General features: G+C 44.6%; 1 protein-coding gene across 9 annotated transcripts in view; it reads left to right on the top strand.

Moving 5' to 3' along the window:
- Positions 1–22,482, top strand: part of Garnl3 (GTPase activating Rap/RanGAP domain like 3) — a 145,653-nt gene that overhangs the window by 51,764 nt on the left and 71,407 nt on the right. For 5 of the 9 annotated variants that reach the window (XM_040735611.1, XM_040735612.1, XM_040735610.1 and 2 more), the window contains exons 4-5: positions 15,251–15,352; positions 16,959–17,033. In XM_040735611.1, the coding sequence (XP_040591545.1) occupies positions 15,251–15,352; positions 16,959–17,033 (177 nt within the window). The remainder of the gene's footprint in view (positions 1–15,250; positions 15,353–16,958; positions 17,034–22,482) is intronic. The other 4 variants (XM_040735609.1, XM_040735615.1, XM_040735614.1 and 1 more) reach the window with 1 other exon arrangement.

Here is a 22,482-nt window from a genome sequence, read left to right on the forward strand (position 1 = left end):
TTAGAGAGAGGACCCATGGTCCTTTGTGCCCCTTTTACCTACTGAGTGAATTTAGCAGCAAGAATCATGGCCAAAAAAAATTCAGTGTCCCATAACATGATTGATGTACCAGATAGGCCCACAGTTTCACACCCATACTTACTTCTGTTAGACATGAGTATAGCTGATAATTAATTATTTTACCCTCTTAATGAAAGCAGATACTTAGAAGACCATGTGTTTTTTGGCCTCCACTTTCCAGTTGGTCGGTTGCAGTCTTCACTGTACTGCAGGCTTTTAAAACATCATCTCACACTGGGCTGGCTTGATAGATGTGAATATGTTTCCGTTACACTGGGAATAAATTTCAGCTATTCTGAGTTCTTGTCCTGACCCACACACTGGTTCTGTGACTTCCCTCCTCACTTCTGATGTTGCCCTTCTTGCTCCCACCCAAACTGGTCCTGACAAGAGCCCCAGAGGCCGTCTTGCTAGTCACACCAATGCACATAGCAATGCCAGTGGTCTTTTGGATGCTTTGTATATGCAAACCAATTGAAATCTCACAAGACCCACAGATATGTAGATAGATACTATGAGCACCCCCATTTTACAGACATGATCACTGAGATTTTGAAAAGCTAGTTAATTTGTCTGTGGTCACACAGATGGTAGGTAATGCGCTACCCACTCTCCCCACGCACACACACATGCTTTATCTGCAGTGGATTGTATTTACTTTAAAATCCCATGGTCTTGGAGCTGGAGATTATGGTTCACTGGTTAGAAGTGCTTTCTGCAATTCTTTCTCTGTTGAATCTTTGTGTGGTTTGAGTATCAGGGTGACTGTGGCCTCATAAAATGAATTTGGCAATGTTCCTTCTGTTTCTAGTTTGTGGAATAATTTAAGTAATATTGCTGTTAACTCTTCTTTGAAAGTCTGGTAGAATTCTGTGCTAATTTCCCTTATGAACATAGATGCAAAAATATTCAACAGAATGCTTGCAAACTGGATCCAAGAACACATCAAAAAGATCATCCACCATGATCAAGTAGGCTTTATTCAAGAGATGTAGGGATGGTTCAATATTTAAAAATCAGTCAATGTAATCCACCATATAAACAAACTGAAAGAAAGAAAAAACACATGATCGTCTCAATATATGCTGAAAAAGCTTTTGATAAAGATCCAACACCCCTTCATGATAAAAGTCTTGGAGATATTAGGGATATAAGAGACATACCTAAACATCGTAAAGACAATTTATAGTAAGCCTATAGCCAACATCAAATTAAATGGAGAGAAACTCAAAGCAATTCCACTATTAGACAAGACAAGGCTGTCCACTCTCTCCTTATCTATTCAATATGGTACTTGAAGTTCTAGCTAGAGCAATAAGAAAACTGAAGGAGATCAAGGAGGATACAAATTGGAAAGGAAGAAATCAAAGTATCATTATTTGTAGATGATATGATTGTATACATAAGCAACCCAAAAATTCTATCAGAGAACTCCCACAGCTGATAAACATGTTCAGTGATGTGGCTAGATACAAGATTACCTCAAAAAATCAATAGCCTTCTTATATAGACAAATTGACTGAGAAAGAAATCAGGGAAACAACACCTTTCACGATGGCCACAAACAATATTAAATATCTTGGGGTAACCATAACAAAGCAAGTGGAAACCTTGTATGATAGAAACTTCAAGTCTTTAAAGAAAAAAAATTGAAGAAGATATCAAGAAATGGGAATATCTCCCATGCTTATGATTCAGTACAATTAACATGGTAAAAATGGCCATCTTACCAACAGCAATCTACAGATTCAACATAATCCCCATCAAAATTCCAACAAAACTCTTTATAGACCTTGAAAGAACAATACTCAACTTCATATGGAAAAACAAAAAAACCCAGGATAGCCGAAACAATCCTGAGCAATAAAGGTACTACCAGAGGTATCACCACTCCAGACTTCATGCTGTACTACAGAGCAATAGAAATAAAAAACTGCTTGTTATTGGCATAAAAACAGACATGGTGATCAATGGAATTGAACTGAAGACCCAAACATAAATCTACATACCTGTGAACACCTGATTTTTGCTAAAGAAGTCAGAAATACACAATGGAAAAGAGTAAAGCATCTTCAAAAAATGGTGCTGGTCTAACTGGATGTCTGCATGTAGAAGGATGTAAAGAGATTCATAATTATCACCCTGCACAAAATTCTAGTCCAAGTGGATCAAAGACCTCAACATAAAACATATACACTGACCCTGAAAGAAGAAGTAGGAAATAGCCTTGAACACATTGTCAAAGGAGACAATATCCTTAACATAACACCGATAGCACAGGCACGAAGACTAGCAGTTAATAAATGGGACTTCATGAAACCTAAAAGCTTCTGTAAGGCAAAGGACACCATCAATAGGACAGAATGGCAAAGGCTTTCACCAACTTCACATCTGATAAATATATAAATCTTTAACTCAAGAAATTAGACATTGCTGGGCATTGGTGGCACACGCCTTTAATCCCAGCACTCAGGAGGCAGAGGCAGGCGGATCTCTGAATTCGAGGCCGGGCTGGTCCAACAGCCTCCAAAACAATACAGAGAAACTCTGCCTCGTAAAACCAAAAAAAAAAAAATGGGTACAGATCTAAACAAAGAATTCTCTTTTAGAGGAATTTCAAATGGATGAGAAATACTTAAAGAAATGGTCAACATCCTTAGCCTTCAGGGAAATGCAAATCAAAACTACATTGAGATTACATCTTAACACCTGTCAGAATGACTAAGATCAATAACACAAGTGACAACTCATGCTGGAGAAGAAGGGGAGCACTCTATTGTTGGTGAGAGTGCAAACTCATCCAGCAACTATAGAAATCAATATGGTGGTTCCTTTGAAAATTGGGAATCAATCTACCTCAAGATCCAGCTATACCACACTTGGACATATACCCAAAAGATGTCCATCCTACCACAAGGACATTTGCTCAACTATGTTCAGAAGCAGCTTTATTCATAATAGCCAAAAACTGGAAACAACCTGTCCAACTGAAAATTGGATAAAAATGTATATTTACATAATAGAGTATTACTCCGTTGTTAGAAAAAAATGGCATCATGAAATTTGCAGGCAAATAGATGGAACTAGAAAAAAACCTATCCTGAGTGAAGCAATCCAGACACAGAAAGACAAATATGATATGTCCTCATTTATAAGTGGATATTAACTCTTAAGTAAAGAATAACCACAATATAATCCACAGACCTGGAGAAGTTAGATAAAGAAGAGAGGTCTAGAAGAAATGCATGGATCTCCCCAGGAAGAGTAGATAGAATAGATTTTTGTAGGTGGGTGGGGATGGGAATAGGAAGGATCAGGTGAGAGAGGGAGAGAGTATGGAGAGAGGTGACTGGAATAGGTAGGCATTTAGGGAGTAATGTGGAAACCTAGTGCAGTGGGAATTTCCTTGAACCTATGAGAGTGACCCTAACCAGGCTAGGCTCCCAATAGTGGGACTGGGACACCAACCCAGCTATAAAACCTATGACCCCACAACCTGTCCTGCCTGGAAGATGTGCTGTGGCAATGGTGCCTCAGAGCTTATGTGAGTGGCCATCCAATGACTGGTCTAACAAGGCCCAAGCCATGAGAAGTAGCTTATGCCCAACAATGCCCGGATGGCCAAGACCCAGAAGCTGGATGGCTCAGAAACCTAGGGCAGAACCAAACATGACCAACATAAAAAGTCAATGAAATGATTCCTAATGATACTCTGCCATACTCATTGATAGAGCCTTAGTCCAATCATTATCAGAGAGGCTTCCTCCAGCAGCTGATGGGAGAAGATACAGAGACCCACAGCCAAACATTAGGCAGAGGTCAGAGAACCCTGCAGAAGAGTGGATGGAGGGATTGTAGGAGCCAGAGGGGTCAAGGACACTAGGAGAATATGACCTACAGAATCAACTAATCGGAGCTCATAGGAGCTCAGAGACTGATCAGCAACCTCAGAGCCTTCATTGGTCTATGCTAGGCCCTCTGCATACATGCTGTGGTTGTTTAGTTTGGGGTTTTTGTTAGACTCCTAGCAGTGAGAATGGGAGTGTCTCTGACTCTGTTACCTGCTCTTGGGACCCTTTTCCTCCTTCTGGGTTGCCTCATCCAGCCTTAATATGAGGGTTTGTGCCTAGTCTTATTTGCATCTTGTTATACAATGTTCAGTTGATATCCACTAGGGAGGCCTGCTCTTTTCTGAAGGGAAACAGGAGCAGCGGATCTAGAAGAGAGAGAAGTTGGGAAGTGTTGTGAGTAGGGGAGGGAGAGGAAGCTGTGGTTGAGATGTATTGATAAGAGAAGAATAAAGAAAAAGGAAAAATAGTCCTTGCTTCTCTTCCAGAGGACCTGAGTTGATTCCCAGCAACCATGCTTAGTGGCTCATAGCCACCTGTAATTCCTGATCCCATGCCCTCTTCTGGCCTTTGCAAGCACCAGCACACAAATCTATATATATACACATATATATAAAATAAAATCTTTATACCCAGCAATTCCACTCTTAGGCATATATCCAAAAGATGCAAATTCATACAAGGACATCTGCTCCACTATGTTCATAGCAGCATTATTTGCAGTAGCCAGAACCTGGAAGCAACCTAGATGCCCCTCAGCTGAAGAGTGGATAGAGAATATGTGGTACATTTACACAATGGAGTATTACTCAGCAGAAAAAAAAATGGAATCTTGAAATTCGCAGGTAAATGGATGGCACTGGAAGAAACCCTCCTGAGTGAGGTAACTGAGTCACAAAAAGACAAACATGTTATATACTCACTCATATATGGATTTTAGACATGGATCAGGATAGCGCCAGTCTGCACTTCCACTGATAGAGAGTCTGGGAAACAGGAAAGAACCTAAGAGAGATATGCATGGTACCCCAGAGAAGAGGAATGAGGCAAGATCTTCTGAACAGATTGGCAACACGGCGAGGGGGGGGGGAGTGGGAGCTGGGAAGAAGAGAGGGGGAGAAGAGGAAGAGAGAGTAGGTCATGGGGGAACAGGAAGGTTGAGTGGGTGGGGGTAGAATAGGGGGAAAAGGGAATCAATCATATGTTAGAAGAGAGATCTGGCACCAGTGAGACCTCGAGTGATCTAAAGGGATGACACCAATTGGCAAGCTAAGCAGTAGTGGAGAGACCACCTCGAATGCCCATTCCTGATAATGAACTTGATGTCTATAACCATCCTGGAGCCTTCATCCAGTGACTGATGGAAGCAGAGGCAAACACCCACAGTTAAATACTGAACTGAACCCATGGAACCCAGTGACAGAGAGAGAGGAGTGATGAGCAAATTGGCAAAGGATGGGCTGGCAAAACCAGCAGAGACAGCTGATCTGAACAGGGGAGAGCTCTTGGACCCCAGACCGGCAGCTGGGAGGCCAGCATGTGACTGATCCAGGCCCCCTGAGTGTGAGAGTCAGTGAGGAGGCCTGGGCAACCTATGGGGCCTTGGGCAGTGGATCAGTGTTTATCCCTGGCCTACAAACGGACTTCGTGTATCCATAACACAAAGAGGGATGCTCTCTCAGCCTGAACTCTTAGGAGAGTGCCTGGACCCTACCCTGAGTGAAATGACAGACATTAGATATCCCCTATGTGGAAGGAAGTGGGGATAGGGTGGAAAGCTGGGGGGGATGGTGGGGGTGTGCAGGAGGAGGGGAGAGAGAGGGAACTGGGATTGACATGTGGAGCAAGCTATTTAAAATTAAAATAATAAAATAAAAAGAATATAAAAAATAAAATCTTTAACAAAAATAAAATACCATGATCTTACATCACCCTAATACCCCTTGAATTTTACAATACCTAACAACAGTATGCTTTAAATCTGCATTCTGATTTCGTATGTCTGGGATAGACTGGTGTGCATGTTTTTTAGGAGATTCCATTTTGAGAGTGACTTTTATTTCCTTATATGCTTCTTGCATGTTTTCCTGAAGATGCAGGGTTAAGAACTGAGCAGAGATTCTTGATTCCCCATGCCATCTGTTTCATCTCCTCTTTCTTTGACCTGGCGGTTTCTCTGGTTGTTCCTGACTGCTGAAGGAGTCCATTCAAAAGTTCTCCATAAGATGCAATCTAGTTTTACCTCATTGTAATTATCAGGAAGCTGGGGCTTTGATTTTCTTATTGCTGCACAAAGTACTTGTTCTCACATCAACTCTAGCAGTATCCTGATGCTTTTAGCCAAACAGGTACCAGCATCAGGTCCTCAGCATCATGCTCATAGGCAATAAAGTCCATGCTTGGCTTCACCTTCCAGGGCTTCTATAACCCTGCTCTTATCCATCATTGAGCCTTAGCTCATGAGGGCCAGGATCCAGAAAACAAACCTCTACTGATGGTTACCACACCTGTCAGATCTCCTCATACCTTCCCATCCTCCCAGGATGCCCATCCCCACATGCCTCTACCAAGTCTTAGCTGGTTCATGCATCCTCTCCTGTTTGCCCAAATGGACCACTCATCTTTCCCTCTGTGAAACCTTATATCTCTTTGCATTTCTCCAAGATTCCAGTCATAGTTGCCTTATAATTACTTGCAGGCACTCCTTACTTTGCCTATCATGGGGGTACCCCCAATAAGCTCCAAGGTCACTAAGATGTCTGGCTAGAACATCAGTTTTGCTAAAAATTCAGTGTCTGATGATTTCTTTCTGCTATATTTTATATTATTTCTTACTTTTGTGTATATGCATGTGGGCATGTACAAGTGTATATACGTAATATCCTTTTGTGGTTCCTAAAAGAATATATGCAACTTACAGAAGAGTTTGAAATATCCAGAAGAGGCCAGACATGATGGCAAAATGCTCTAATCCCAGCACTTGAGAGGCAGAGGCAGGTCGGATCTCTGAGTTCAAGGCCAGCTTGATCTAAGGAGCAAGTTCCAGGTAGCCAGAGCTACTCAGAGAAACCCTATCTCAAAAAGGAAGGAGGAAAGGAAAAGAAATACACTGAAAAGCACAGAGGGGACAATTAAATCCATCTTTAATATCCTACCACCTGCAGCTATACTGTGAGGATTTAGTGTGTGTCCTTTAGCAATTACATTAACTACAAATGAGCTTCTGTATTTCAGTGTGCTTTTTTATCTAAAAACACGTCATCTTTTGAATACATAGGCTCTCTTCCACAAACAACATTGTCTTCTATCTAGATCTCTTATTCTTTATTTATGTCTAATTTCATTTGTTGGCTGTGACCTTTAGAATAAGAATCAAGGTGCCAGAGAAATAATTTAGCCAAGTGCTTGCTGCATAATCACAAGGTCCTAGGTTCCATTCCTAGCATTAAAAAGCAGGCTTTTTCCATTCCTGCATGGTCCATGACAGCTTTTCTTTCTCCCTACTTTTGATTCATTTTGTTCCTTTTTCTTCTGTGCTGACCTTGGTTTTCTTTTACTTTGTAAGAAACAGGATTTCACTATCTTGCCCAAAGCCAACCTCAAACTCATGATCCTCCTGCCCTGTCCTCCCATGCAGTTGCAAATACATGTCAAGTACAATTGCTCCTAGACTTGCTGTTTGGGTTTTCCACAAATGTTTTGTTTCCTCTCCCCAGTGAAGAGCTCCCCTCTCCATCTGAGGTCTCTGGGAGCCTCCTGCTCTGTGCATGCGCACGGCCTTCGTGTGCTGTAGAGTGTGCTGTTGTAAAGAGAAGGAGTCTCCTTTGTGTGCTGTTGAATGTGCTGTTGTAAAGGAGTCATCCGTTTCCCTCAGGGCAGCAACAGCCTGCCTAAGATTTATTTCAGTTTTATAGTAAAGAGTACTTACAGGTAGCATGACTCCATGGTCCTACATTAGAGGGTTGCTCTGTAGTTGCTTCTCTTCCTACAGACCCCTCAAGCAGAACAAAACAGCTCTCTAGACCTTATGCCATCAGCATTCAGATCACACACACCAGTCTCCTGGCACTGTCACATCTGCACAGACAGTGACGGTGCAGAGCTTCCTCTCGATTCCCAGCATCCAGCTGGTGTTTGTCTTGTAGCGGTCTGCAGTGTGTGAGGTGGAGAGGGTCCTCTCTTGTGCTGATCTGGACCACGTAGAGCAGAGGCTTTGGTTGGAAGAGGAGCATGGAAGTAGTGTTTGCTCAGCCCCTTACAAAAGCCCCTTACAAAAGCTTAAAAAGATGCCAGCTATCTAAAGCACAGAGCAAGAGAAAAACTGTGAAGGGCCTTGCCCCGCGGCAACCATCCTTTGGCGCAGGCAAAGTGGAAGAAGTGTTCTGAGACATTCACTACAGGACCCTCCCCGACGCTCCCTAGTCACAGTGAGGCCATTTCCTTCCTCTCCCTCTTTTCTATTTGTTTTCTTTTCAGTTTGTGAACAGTCACTGTTCATTAATTGGCGGGACTACACAAAGACCACACGCACACCTTAGTTCTTCCTCTGATAAGTCTGTTGACTGTTGACTGCTCATCCTTATTACCAACTCGAGCACAGAGGTCCTTTTCCTAGTCCTGTCTCCTTTGCGTCTCTGGAGCATTTTCCAGCAGCATGTGCCTCCAGTGTCTGACCCTCATGCAGATGGTGCCTTGTTTACTAGGCAATCAACAATAAATGCACTGTCTCTCGAGGCAATTTGCTCTAGAAAGATTTTGTCATAATCACATGGGTGGACTGTCTGTTCATGTGACTTCAGGTGCAAGAACCCTGTGTAATAAATACCTCTTGGCCCTCTGCATATTAACTGGAGATCTGTTGTGCTTAACAAAGTGTCATTGATGAGATGACAAACGCCAAAAAGCTATGGCCTCTTTCAGACCTCTGAGCCCTGCCTTTCCTCCACAACCTCTGACCCCAATGTCAGATGCCAGGTTACCTCCATCCCAGCCTGCTGAGTCTCATATCTGCCTGCCTGACCTGGTGACCTTGGGTTCTGCACACATGAGCTTCCTACTTGCTTCTCAAAGCATCCTCTGGGCAACTTCTTTCTCTAGTTCTTCACCCCTCAACTCTGCAGAAACCTCAAGGGTTTCTTTGATAGCGGTTAGAAAAGAGCCCTCCCCACACCTTGCCCACTGTTTTCTTGAAGGAAAAATAGAGGTGCTAATAAACAGGGCCCTTGTAATGAAAAGACTAGCCCCCACCCGCCCCGCCCCGCCCCAGTTTTGTAAGCACTGGTGTATGGACAGGTGCCACAGCAAGCATGTTGACGCAGTCTCCTGGTTTCTGCTACTGTGCTGTGGACTTCAGCCTAGATGGCCTATGAGCTTTCAGGTCATTCTCCTGGCCCTCTCTCCCATCTCCCCATAGGAATGCCTTGGTGCTTAGTAAAATACCAAGATGTTGAGTATCCTGGCTGCCAAACTTCCCATGTCTCTGCCTTATCCCCTGTCCCGACAGAACAGGACTGCAGGAGGGGACTCCTCCACCCCAGAGCAGGCCTCCTTTGCCCTCTGCATGCAGTGAACATGCGCTACAACGGAACAGGAGGTGAGACACAGCACCACTCACCCATGCACCTTTCACCTACACCTCCTTTGCATTTATCGTCATTGGTGGTGTTAGAGATAGAACCCAGGACCCCACGCTTCTGTTGGCACAGAGCTAAAACTATCTTTCCTTCTGAAAAATACTTTCTAAGTAAGGTGCATGTGCGTGCGTGCGTGCGTGCGTGTGTGTGTGTGTGTGTGTGTGTGTGCGTGTGTGTGTGTGTGTGGCGGGGGAGAGGTTTGCATATAAAACATCAAGTGACTCTGCTTTCTTGACCAATGTTTATAGTTTTATAAACCTGCTTATATTGAAAATCATTTCTCAAAGGTCCTGTACCAGAATAAATTGCATTATAGCTGCAGAATAAATTGCATTATAGCTTCAAAATAAATTGCATTATAGCACTGGAACCTTCCAAAGCTCCCTCAGGCAGAGCTGGTCTCCATTTCCTCTGACCTCCCCTAGACAGCACCCTATGATGGCTTCTGTTGTTATGGCATTTAACCAGGTTGGGTTGTGATTTATCTGTTTATATGTGTCTGCCGCTCTCACGTGTGCCCAGTAGGGTTGAGGTCCTCTAGGGCAGGAACTGAGTTGCATTTTTCTTTGTTAGCACAGCAGTTTGTATAAGTCCTGAAAAATAGTCTCTCACCATTTTTTGCCAGATATACCAATATTTAAACAGACCTTCCAATATTTTAAATTAAGCATTAAGACAGTTTTACAAACAATACATTAATTAGTGCTATATTAGCTATCAGAACATCTTGTATTAACCATTAGCACAATAACGTGATAATATAGTATAATAGTACATTAATGTAGTAGTATAGTATTTGTTGCATGCCTACCGTGTCCAGGCACTATTCTGGGCTCATTATATGTTTTACATTATTGAGTTCTCTCTACAAGCTATAGACACAGATATAATCTTCATCCGTTTTACACACACACACACACACACACACACACACACACACACACACACACACACACCATTCTTTTCCTGAAGTCTCACTAGGTAACCCAGGCTGGCCTCAAACTCACCAGGTAGCCCAGGCTGACCTTGAATTTTATTCTCCTGCCTTTACCTTTTGTTGTCCTCGCTTTAGAGATATAGAGGAAAGACTGATCCCCCAACCCCACCCAGGACCACAAAACCAACAGATCTGAAGCTTAGATTTGAACTGGTCAGCCTGTACTTCCAACCACCCATTTTTTTAAATAAAGGAGGGGAAATGTGAAATACTATTTTTAAAGATGTACTTTACATAACCTTTTTGAAATTTTCTTTTTTGTAAGTGTAATATGTTCCTGTGGTTTATACCCTTGAATGCCAAGAGCATAGTGCAGGCCAAACAGGAATCAGAAGCTGCCAAGGAACAGAAACACCAGCCCAGAGAATCAAAGCATCTGAGTAGAATGGAGAAAGAGTTTTGGTTTTCAAGAAGTACAGAATTTGCATTAATTTAAAAAGACTGTCATTTAATTGCCTTTAATAGGAAACTAATAGCATTTTTACTAAATGGTAGTTAATAATACTTTCTTCCTGCTTTATTTTCTTTTAAGTTAATTTTTAAAATTTTACAATTGTGTATTGTTTAGATAGAATTTTTCCCTGAAATCAAACATGTAATAAGTACACTGACTTCCTTACCCTGATTGGCCAGCTCTTTCCTAAGAAAGTGACCCTGCTCCCTGATGTGGCTGTGTCATTGCAGAGAGTAGGTACCAGGCTTCACCTCCTCAGAAGAGCCAGGCCACCTTTATGGTAGCGCCCTGACACCTTCTTCAGTTTTTACAGTTAGTGACACATTTCAGTTTCTTTCTTCTCTTAATTTTCACTGTTGGTTTGCCTAGGTAACTGTCTCTCTCATTAAGATTAGCCTTTCTTCTTAGTGATTGTATTTTCTTCACTCTGACAGGGCACATCTGTCTTCTTTTGGAACAGGAGGGTGCTGCGGTCCTTGTGCCTCAGTTTCCCAGTGCTGGGCGAGAGGTGTATACCCCTGTCCCTCCAGTCGTTGGTGTTTTAGTGGTCACCTCAGTTTGTTTTCCCTGCTCTTATTCTGCATTTCGCTCTCTCGCCTTTTACTGGCCCCTACCCTGCCTGCTTTGGCTGTGCTCTGTGATCCTTTGTCATAGAGGAGCAAATGCCTAGATCCCTGCTTCCAGCCTCCTGTTTAACACTTCAGAGTCTGGACTCTCTTAGAATACCTGTGGCACTGCATGTTGTGGCTGTCTTCTTTGTCGTAGCAGCTTAGATAATTCTCACGTTTGCTCCTGCTGTTGAAGTCAAGAGTTTTCTCAGATGTTTGCTTTTAAATGCCCCATTGCTTTACTCTTTAAACTGCATCTCTCACGCAGTTGCATTGTACTGAGATGGTATCTATGCAGTTACACAGCATTTTTCAAATTTTTTCTCTTTTGTGGTATTTCATAGGATTGTTGGTGCTACTGTTCAATATTAGCTCCATAAATAAATGCTCTGTGTATTTATGGGCAGCTGTGGAGACACACACTTGTAGTTCCAGCACTCACATGGTTGAGGCAGGAGGCTCATGAACTCAGAGGCAGCCTGGGCTACACAGCAAAGCCCTTTGTGCACTTTATTCTTTAACTACACGTGCTCAAGGCTTCAGGTCATTTTCCACATTTTGAATCGTGAACTTATCACAGGGCGAGTGATTTCCTCCCTTATGGACAGCAAGACAGTGAAGAGAAACCTAATGAGTTCATTCTTCCCCCCATCCAGCTAGCTACTGTGAGTGGCCGGTGGCTGCTCCACACGCTCAGGCTCAGGATGATTCTGCCATCTTATGTGGGCTTTTGTGGTCTCTCTTGTGTCTGGGGTTACTGCCGACGGCAAGGAAAGGGCCCATGGGAAGGGCCTGGAAGGTAGTCTGTCCTTGCCACCCAGGACTTCAGACTACCCGCAGATGGAGAGAAGCAAGCCAGATGATCAGCTACCTCGTGGGAAATGAAGTCCAGCCTTGTGTCCAGATATGACTATGACACGTGGAAGATGGCATGAGTGGACCTTGTTAGCACATAGACCTCTGTGCCCTGGGACGGCTCAGAAGGGAGAACTTCTGGGTTGTTCTGTGGGCATTCTGATGGCTTCTGGGGAGACTGAGTCATTCCTGAGTACAGTTTCTCTGACTGACCTGGAACTTACTCTTTATACCAGGCTGGCCTTGAACTCACAGATATCTGTCTGCCTCTGCCTCTCAGTTGCTGGGATTAAAAGTGTGCGCCACTACCAACTGGCCTGAGTACAATCTTTTAACAAAATGGTTAGTGCCAATTTTCTGTGCTTTTAAGGGGTCAAGTCAGAGGTTTGAGAGGAGTAATTGAGACATGGAGGTCTACCTGGCAAACAGCGTCTGTACTGTGGTAAAAGACTTTTTTCTATAATGATAGCTTTTGTTTGTTTGTTTGTTTTGGCCTCTTTGTTAGCTGAGACACTCTGCTTTTCCTCATCTGGTGTGGCAGTCTTCATAGGCTACAGAGTGGAGACAGGAGGGGCCTCGCTGGGCATCCGGCCTGCTTGTACTAGCGGGACTCCTTCCCAGCCATTGCTCTCCTCTCTCCGTCTGGGGATCCTCTCCCACCTGTGCTCAGTGGCATTCGTTTAAGCCTACACAGCTGTATTAAGAGACTCCCAGGCTGGCTTCACCTTGCACTTGTGGGTTCAGGCTGGTGGCCCCTTCTCTTTGGTATTTCCCATGTGATAGACCAGTAGGATGTCGTTGATATTTCTCCCATGAGTAGTGAGCCCACTCTGCCTTCAGGGAATAGCACCATTTCCATAGCCTTTCCACCGTTTCCAGGATCTCAGCCTCCATGTACCATTTACAGATGTCCGATAAATACTTATTCTACAGTACACCGTGGACTTGCAGCGGTGATGTAAGTGCTGTCCTCGTGGAGCTTATCGAGGAACAAAGGGTGTGCCTGAAAAGAGACCCAATGAAATCAAGTAATCGCAGGAAAGAATATAAAACCCAAGTTTGCTTAGTGGCCCTTTGCCCAGCAGGAGGTCAGGAAAGGCATTTTGAAGCTACAGGAACTTGGGTGGACTGGAAGGAGGAGCTGGGACATCTAGGTAGAGAGCAGTAACTGCGTGGGTGGGGCTGTGGGCCAGAAACATTTGGGATTTACCACATCTGCCTCCAGTGCGTGAAGACGGGTTAGAAGGAAGAAGTGGTGTGTGATGACTCAGTTAGTTAAGAAGCAGCCACGGGCACTTTGGATGAAGATGGGAAAAGGTAGAGGGGAGAGAATCTTAGTGTCAGATCTGAGGTATGTCTGTCTCTTCCTGGGTGTTATGACCTTGAGTTCAGAGAGCGCTCACACTTTTCCAACTGTTAAACTGTGAAGAGTGTTCTTCCTTTCTTCTCTACTGAGACAAGTGCTGTGCCTCTTGTTCTAATCTCAGCAAAGCTGAAGGACACAGCTGCCTGTGCCTGTCCATGCTGGGGATATAGTGGGAGATAATCTTGTTCCTTTTGCGGATACCTGGGTGACTCATGGATGAGCATCAGGAGTGGTACGTGAGAGTGAAGCCCCTGTCCCTTCAACTGGGGACCAAGTGTGGTGCTCTGTCCCTGCCATGTCCTAATGTGACCCTCAGACACCTCATGCCAAGCCCCTTCGGCAGCCGGCACCAGCACCACCATACACACGTCCTCTCTGCCGTTCCCTGTACCAGTGTGTGGGTGCCCACACTGAGACTGCTGTGTCCCCTGTGAGAATGGCAGAGTTCCTGGAGCCCCAGCCTTGCCTTCACTTGGGCTTCATTATTGTTTTGTGTGTGTGTCTGTGGGAATGCATGTCCTGGTACCGTGTGGACAGGAGTCCAGACAACAGCTTTGTAGAGTCTCCGTTCTACCTCTAAGCGGATTCTGGGAATTGACCTCAGTTACCAGGCTATCTCAGTAAACGGCTCTCCCCACTGAGCCATCTCTCGGGCCCTTTCACTTGTAGTTCAGAACTGGTCCCAGGGAAAGTCAGCCCAGAAGCTCACCCTTTCTTCCAACACCATCTGCAGAGTTTGTACTGTGACCCCCCCCCCCCCGCTTTATAATTTGCCAGAAGGACTCATTGAGCCCATTGATAGCTGTTAGCACACTTAGTTTGGTGACAGCCAATAGACAGACTCAACTCTGCACAAACAGAATCCAAGTGAGTCCCAGCATAGAGCTTCCAAATGTCCGCTCTGGTGGCAACCTGGCTTGGACCAGCCATGCTGTACGGAGCACTACCAGAGTGACTGGCTGGCTTTCTAGTGGGATTCGATCACGATCACAGAGGGAGAGCTAGCATCCATTACATAAAGCCCCCACCATCAACTACAGTGTAACTTACCAGTATAAATGAAGCCCTTAAGAAAAGACACACTCACATAGGACATTACTAGGCTAAGAAGTCACTCCCAAGTGCCAGTTTAGTTTGGACTTTGTTTTGTTCTGTTCTGTTTGTGGAAAGGGGTCTTACTGAGAATGGTCTTGAGCAGCCTTCTGCCTCATTCTCCTGAGTGCAGGGATTACAGGTGTATGCCGCTGTGCCTGACTAGACCTCTGTGAAATTCCACAGCTCACTCTCTGCCTTATGACAGTGTGACATTATACTGCCAATAGCCAGACACAGACACAGACACAGGCACAAACGGTTCCATCTGTGTCTGGAGGTTTCTTTGCAGGCTGAGGTTCAGTACTAAAACCTGGGCTTGTTGTGGACCTTCTAGGTGAGGCAATGCTTAGATGAAGATAGCTGCCAGCTTCTGAGGCCCAGCTGCCATGGTCACATCCCAGCTCTGCTTCTGCCAATTAGCCATGTAACCTTGCCTGTGAGTTTTTAGCCTTTTCCTCATTAAAACTGAGATGAGCACTAGTGTATACTCTGGTTGTTGTTACGTACGGTAGATGAGATAGTATGTCTAGGGACAGAAGAATGCATGGTATATAGGGGCACACAATAAACCAGAATGGTGCAGTTTTATATTTGTGTGCATTTATTTTACATATGTTAATGTTTTGCCTATATGTTTACATTGCACCACATGCATACCTGGTGCCCACAGAAGCTAGAAGAGAGTTGCCCTAGAACTGGAGTTACAGGCATTTGTGAGCCACCATGTGGGTGCTAGGAACTGAGTCTGGGCCATCTGCAGGAGCAACAAGTGATCTGACCAGCTGGTCTATCTCTCTAGCCCCCTTCATTTTGTTTTTTAATTCCTAGATTGGTTTAGTGTGTATTATGCACCGTGTAAATGCCTAGTATCTGTGGAGGTCAGAGCACGGTACCAGATCCCTGTAACTAGAATCAGAGATGGTTGTGAGCTACCATGTGGGTGCTGGAAATTGAACCCAGTTCCTCTGTAAGAGCAACAAGTGTACTTAACTGTTGGACCATCTCTCCAGTACCCCTACCCCTTTTTTTGAAATAGGATTTCACTGTGTATCCCCGGCTAGCCTGAAACTCTTTGTAGACCAGGCTGGACTTGAACTCATATCCTCCTGCCTTCTGTTTTCATATTTACCATGAGGAAACTATTCCAATCTTTTTTTCAAATCCTTTAATATGACAGAATTTGCTTGTGTGGGGTGGTTCTGAAAGTGTGTCCCTTATTTCACACCTTCACATCTTGTAAGCACAAGTGCAAGTATGAGGTAGCAGTCTGAAGAGGTTGTGCTCTGGTTTGGGTGTGAGCCTGATTTAGAGGTGAGAGGACACCCCCCAACCCAGGCAAGTGTTCTCTGACACTTTTGAAATGTGGACATTATTGGCAGACCTTTGCTGCAAACTGCAGGTAGATTTTAAAATTTGAAAATCATATATATATATATATATATATGCATGTATGTATGTATGTACGTACATATACCCCTTCCCGTGTTGCTTCTGAGAAGGTTGGAAGGAAAACATCTGGAGAGTGGCTGATGGACTACAAGGTCGAGCTCCAGCCTCCTTTCTGCTCACCACTTTCTAGCCCCGAGCTCCGTAGGCAGTCTGCTGGCATGCTGCACAGCTGGCCTCGAAGGGCTGCTTTGGCCTTCCAGAGACTGTTTAAAACTGAGTGAAGCACAAGAGCTTTTTCTGACGTTACACCTTGAGTTCACGCCAGCCGCTAATTGTTATCGTGGCTTTCCTGGGAAGATGGCTGAGCCCGGGGCTTGGCTCTGAGTTCTGCCAGCTGCCAGCTGCCCCTTGTCCACATGTGATGTGGATTAAGACTGTTTGCCCAGGGATCGTAGTCCAGTGTTTTTCAGTTTGTAAAATGCTCCCCCTAGGTGGAACTTGCTCCCGAACGCATAAGGCCTTACGGCTCAAAGTAGATTCTGCTTCTAGGCTGGGCCCACCAGCTGGTGTCTGTAGCAGAGGCTGCTTCTAGGAGGGAGTCTGGGAAGCTTGCAAATGGAGGCCCAGCTACCTAACTGAACATTTTCCCCCAGCTTATTTCTAGTGATGCTGATGGAGCCATCCAGAGAGCAGGAAGATTCCGAGTGGAAAATGGTTCTACAGATGAGGTAAGAACACCCCCAGCTCCTATATTACATCAAGCTCTCGGCTGTCACAGTGGACAGTGACCCCCATGGACACAGATGAGTTGCCTCAGCTGAGCTCTAGAAGGGACAAATAAGAGCTTTTCAGAGCTTTAGACAAAGCGGTGAAAGGGAAATACCGTTGTGTGGGCATAGAAGGTGCTGGTGATTCCACATAGTCTTTCAAAGACTGCCATAAAGTCAGGTAGGTACTTGAGGCTGCTCTGTTCCCAGCAGGCCACAGGGTGATCTGCAGCCTCTTTAATGAGTCTGTTTCTCTAAGGGTGACCTTGAACTTTTGACCTCCTGCCTCCATCCACTCAGAGCACCGGGACACAGCTGTGCATGCACCACCGTGCCAGTTTATGCAGTGCTGGGCACCAAACTCGGTTCTGTGCATCCTAGTCAAGTACTCTGCCTGAGCTATGTCCCCAGTCCCACAGTGTAAACTTTCAGTACATAGATACCTCATGGAATTATCAAATCAGGGTGATTAGCATATCCAACTGGAGACATTTTACTACAGCTTATTTGCAATGCTGAGAACAAGGCCCAGGCCTCATATATCCTAGGAAGGTGCTGTAGTAAAAGCTGTCCTCACGACCCTGAGCCTTTTAAATTGAAGTTGTCACAGTTTAATGCAGGACACCGTAGAAGAAGCAAGCCTGGCCTGTGCCTTACTGGAGCTACTCTGGTGATTATGAGTTGCCTCTGCCTGGCAGGCTAGCTCATGAGACTGTTGCTTAGATGTGGGACAGCATCAGGATGCAGTGGCTGGCTTTACATTCAAACAGATCTGGATTTAAATCCCAGCCCTACCACTAATTTATGACTTAATGCCTCTGGGTCCGTTTTCTGCTGATTAAGGAGGGAGATGGGTCCTGCTCTGAGGCACCTGGGCTCCCCATGAGTAATATGTGCTCTGTACTTATGCACAGGATTTTGCATAGTCCACATTGAGTGTAATCTCATTAACACATCCCACAATTGCTAATTGACAAGAGTTTTGTGACATCTTGATTCTGTCACCTGTCCTATTAGCTCACCCACTGAGCAGCTTTGTGTCTCCTAAATATGTGCTGTCGTGCCATCTGTGGGCTCATTCCAAGTATTAATTAAAATGAGCGTTGCCCCCGAGTGGACCACTGGGGAGCTCCCTCCCTGCTTCCTGTTACATCAATTAGATGATGGCAGAGCAGAGAGGATAGGCTTCCAGCTTTTTACATATCTACCTTTGTTAGCAAGGGAAAGACTGTCTACTGTTTGAAGACGTAAAAACCCAGTTTTAGGGGCTGGAGAGTTAGGGTCACTGACTGCTCTTCCAGAGGACCTGGATTCAACTCCCAGCACCCACATGGTAACTTACAACTGTCTGTAACTCCAAGATCTGACAGCCTCGTGCAGACACACATGCAGGCAAAACACCAATCCACATAAAATAAAAAACAGTAAATATTTTTTAAAAGAAAAGAAAACCCAGGCTGGAGAGATGGCTCAGAGGTTAAGAGCACCAGCTGCTCTTCCAGAGGTCCTGAGTTCAATTCCCAGTAACCACATGGTGGCTCACAACCATCTGTAGTGAGATCTGGTGCCCTCTTCTGACGAGTAGACATACATTCAGACAGAACACTGCATACATAGTAGATAAATAAATCTTTTTAAAAAAGAAAAGAAGAGAAAACCCAATGGGGGGGCAGCAGTTAACAAAGTGTGTATCATTTGGCTAGCAGTTCTTCTGGTATTACAGCAATACCTAAAGTAGGGGAGGGTCTAGGACCACCTTAATCTCGATTGCTAGAGATTGTGATTTGCCGCTGCACACCGGAATGCTTACTTGTAGTATTAGACAGACGAAGTTGGGCTAGAGACTGTGAGTCAGAGAACTTTCTCTGCAAGCATGAGGACCCATCACCTGTGGCCTCTGCAGCCACCTGAACCCATATGCACATCCACACACACCTACACGTAATTGAAAATAATAAAAGACAGTCTTTTAAAGGAAATGTGCTTGTGCAGCTAAACATTAGGTGGAGCTCGGAGAATCCTATGGAACAGGGGGAAGAGGGATTATAAGAGCCAGAAGGGTCAAGGACACCACACACACACACACACACACACACACACACACACACACACACACACACACACAGTGAGAGAGAGAGAGAGAAAGAGAGAGAGAGAGAGAGAGAGAGAGAGAGGGAGGGAGTGCTGCTGGTCTCATAGCGGCTCACAGAGACTGAACCAAGAACCAGGTAGCCTGCATGGGACTGACCTAGACCCCCTGAATATATATTACAGTTGTGTAGCATGGTCTTCTTGTGGGACTCCTGACAGTGAGAGCAGGGGCTGTCTCTGACTCTGTATCTGCTTTGGGACTTATTCCTCCTACTGAATTACCCCATCAAGATTTAATAGAAGAGGAGGAGCCTAATCTCCCTGCAACTTGATACACATTGGCTGGCTGATCTCCCTGGGAGGCCTACCTGCCTATATCTAAAGAGAAACCTTGGAGGAGAAGTGGATGGGTGAGGTAGGGGAGGAGGAATTGGGAAGAGGGGAGGGAGGGAAAACTTTGGTTGGGATGTAAAAACCAACAACAACGACAAAAAATGTGCTTCTGGAAAATAACAATGCAAGGTCAGAAAACAGTTGGAGAACCATGGCATCCTACTTTATTCTCCATGCAGGCTACACAATTTATGAGTCCATAATCAATGGAATTGTTGTTTGGATCTTTTAAACTTTTGTTTTTGTTTTTGAGACAGGGTCTCACCATATAGCTGAGGCTACCCTAGAACTCTGTGTAGCTTATGGGAGCTTTGAACTTATGATCTTCCTGTCTCCATCTCCCAAGTGCTGGGATTACAAATGTGTGCCACCATGCCTGGCTCAAGTGTTTAACTCTTTTTTAAAGAACTTAATCTGGGTAATGGTTGTGCAAACACCTTTAATCCCAGCACTCAGGAGGCAGAGGCAGGTGGATCTTTGTGAGTTCCAGGCCAGCCTGATCTACAAAATGAGTTTCAGGACAGGCAGGGTTTCACAGAGAAATCCTGTGTCAAGAAAAACAAAGAAATGATCATAGCAGCATTAGTTGTAATAGCCAGATCTTGGAAACAGCCTAGATGCCCCTCAACTAAAGAATGGATAAAGAAAATGTAGTACATATGCACAATGGAGAACTACTCAGTGGTAAGAAACAATGACATTCTAAAATTTGCAGACAAATGGACAGAACTAGAAAAAAACATCCAGAGTGAGGTAACCCAAAACCAGAAAGACAAATATAGTATGCACTCACTCATAAGTGGATACCAGACATAAAGCAAAAGATATCCACCTTACAATCCACAACCCCAGAGAAGCTAGAACCCTCTTCCAGAAACAGATGGAAACAGATGCAGAAATCCACAATTAACCATTGGACCAGGTTCCTGGAGTACAATCAAAGTGAGGGAGGAGTGATAATATGAACAAAGAAGTCAAGACCATGATGGGAAACCCACTGCATCAGCTGACCTGAGCTAGTGAGAGATCACTGACTCAGATCTGACAAATGGGGAACCTGCATGAGACAAAACTAGACTCCCTTAATATAGGTGACAATGGTGTGACTGGGATAATATATGAGGCCACTGGCAGTGGGTTCAAGTCTAAAACTAATGCACACACTGACTTAGTGAAGCCCATTCTATGTGGAGAGATACCTTGCTCAGCCTAGACACAGGGGTGTAGAGGTGGAGAGGTGCCTTGGTCCTGCCTCAATGAGATGATGGGACAGACTTAGTAGACTTCCTAGGGGAGGCCTTACCCTCTCCGAGGAGTAGATGGGAGAGGGGAGGGGGGAAGCAGGAGAAGAGGAGGGAGGGGGAATTGGGATTTTGGAATGTAAAAAATAAATTTAAATTTTTTTAAAGAAATGAAAAAAGATCTTAAGCAGTTATTAACAAGAACCAAAGAGATCCAGACATTCTAACAGAAATGTTTCCTAGATTTCCCCTCCTTCCCTCCCTCCTTCCTTCCCTCCCTCCTTCCTTCCCTCCCTCCCTCCTTTCCTCCCTCCCCATCTCTCTCCAATCTCATGTACCTCTACCTGGCCTCCAGCTCTCTGTGTGACCTAGGATGAACTTAAACTGATCTTCCTGCTTCTGCTTCTCAAAGGCTGGGATCACAGATCTGTGCCACCATGCCTGGTTTCTGTGGTTCTGGGATTGAACCCGGGACCTCATGGCATGCTCAGCAAACATTCTACTAACTGAGCTACACCCCCAACCCCCAAGGCTTTTTTTCCAGTGGAAAAACAAGTATCAGTATCATACCTACCACGATTATGCATATATGCATGTGTGTAAGTACATATGTAGAATATTCAGGAGTATTCAGTCCAATTTTGTCACATGGTTTTACTGGGGAGAAGTGGATTGGGATGTGGAGGATGGGGAGAAAAAACTAAGTTTTGTTTGGTTTCACTTTTTCACAGTGGGCTTATATTTATGTTTACAATTGTAATGCTGCAGTATTAGTATTTTCCTGTCACTGTGATAAAGTATTGTGACTGATGGCAACTGGGGAAGAAAGTTGGTTTTGGTTTATGGTTCCTCATCACGATGAGAAACCATGGCAGCAAGCACCAGGCATTGAGACAGGAGCAGGGAGCCGCAAGCTCACATCCTAATGCAGGCACCAACCAGACAAAGTGAACTGGAAGAGGACAGGGTTCTATCATCCCAAAGCTTGCTCCCGGAGACAGACTTCCTCCAGCAAGGCTGCATCATCCGGTAACTGAGACCCAAGTGTTCAAAGACCTGAGCCTGTGGGAGACATTTCCCATTCCAGTCAACCACCACAGTAAAAATATACCAGAGAGAGTCTTTAAAAGAAAAAAGTCTGACCTGCCTTGCCCTGGTGTTATTTCAGCAATCTAACTGTGAAGCGAAGCTAGTTAAATGCATTAAATCCTCTGTCAACCCCACTATGGAACAACTCTGAGGAATCACAGGCATAACATAAAACTAAGGGTATCATTTGTAGCCTGAATGTATGTGTGGATTTCCTGCCAGAAGCCAAATATTTGGGAACACTCAAGCAGAATCAGATGTTTTATATGGATTTCTTCTCAAAATATTCAGGTCAGATTCAGTGCACCTCATTCATTTCCCACAATCCCAGATGGGAGGGAGAAGCAGCAAAAAGAAGTTTTTGTGGCTTTGCAGTTGGTGCAGAAATAATGAGGCTTTCTCCGCATCAGAATCACTAGCCAGCAGGGCCTTCTGTGGGCACACATGCAGCAAGGAACGTTTAAGTCCATTCTCCTATGGCAAGTCTTTGAAACAAAGGTTTGCCTCAAAGGGCGTAAAGTAAGTGTGGTAGTTGCAATGTTGAACATCAGTTGTCTGGAAAATGGACTCATTAGAACATTTTCTCTTGACTTTGT

This window comes from Mesocricetus auratus, unplaced genomic scaffold, assembly GCF_017639785.1.
Source record: "Mesocricetus auratus isolate SY011 unplaced genomic scaffold, BCM_Maur_2.0 Super-Scaffold_100047, whole genome shotgun sequence".
NCBI lineage: Eukaryota > Metazoa > Chordata > Mammalia > Rodentia > Cricetidae > Mesocricetus > Mesocricetus auratus.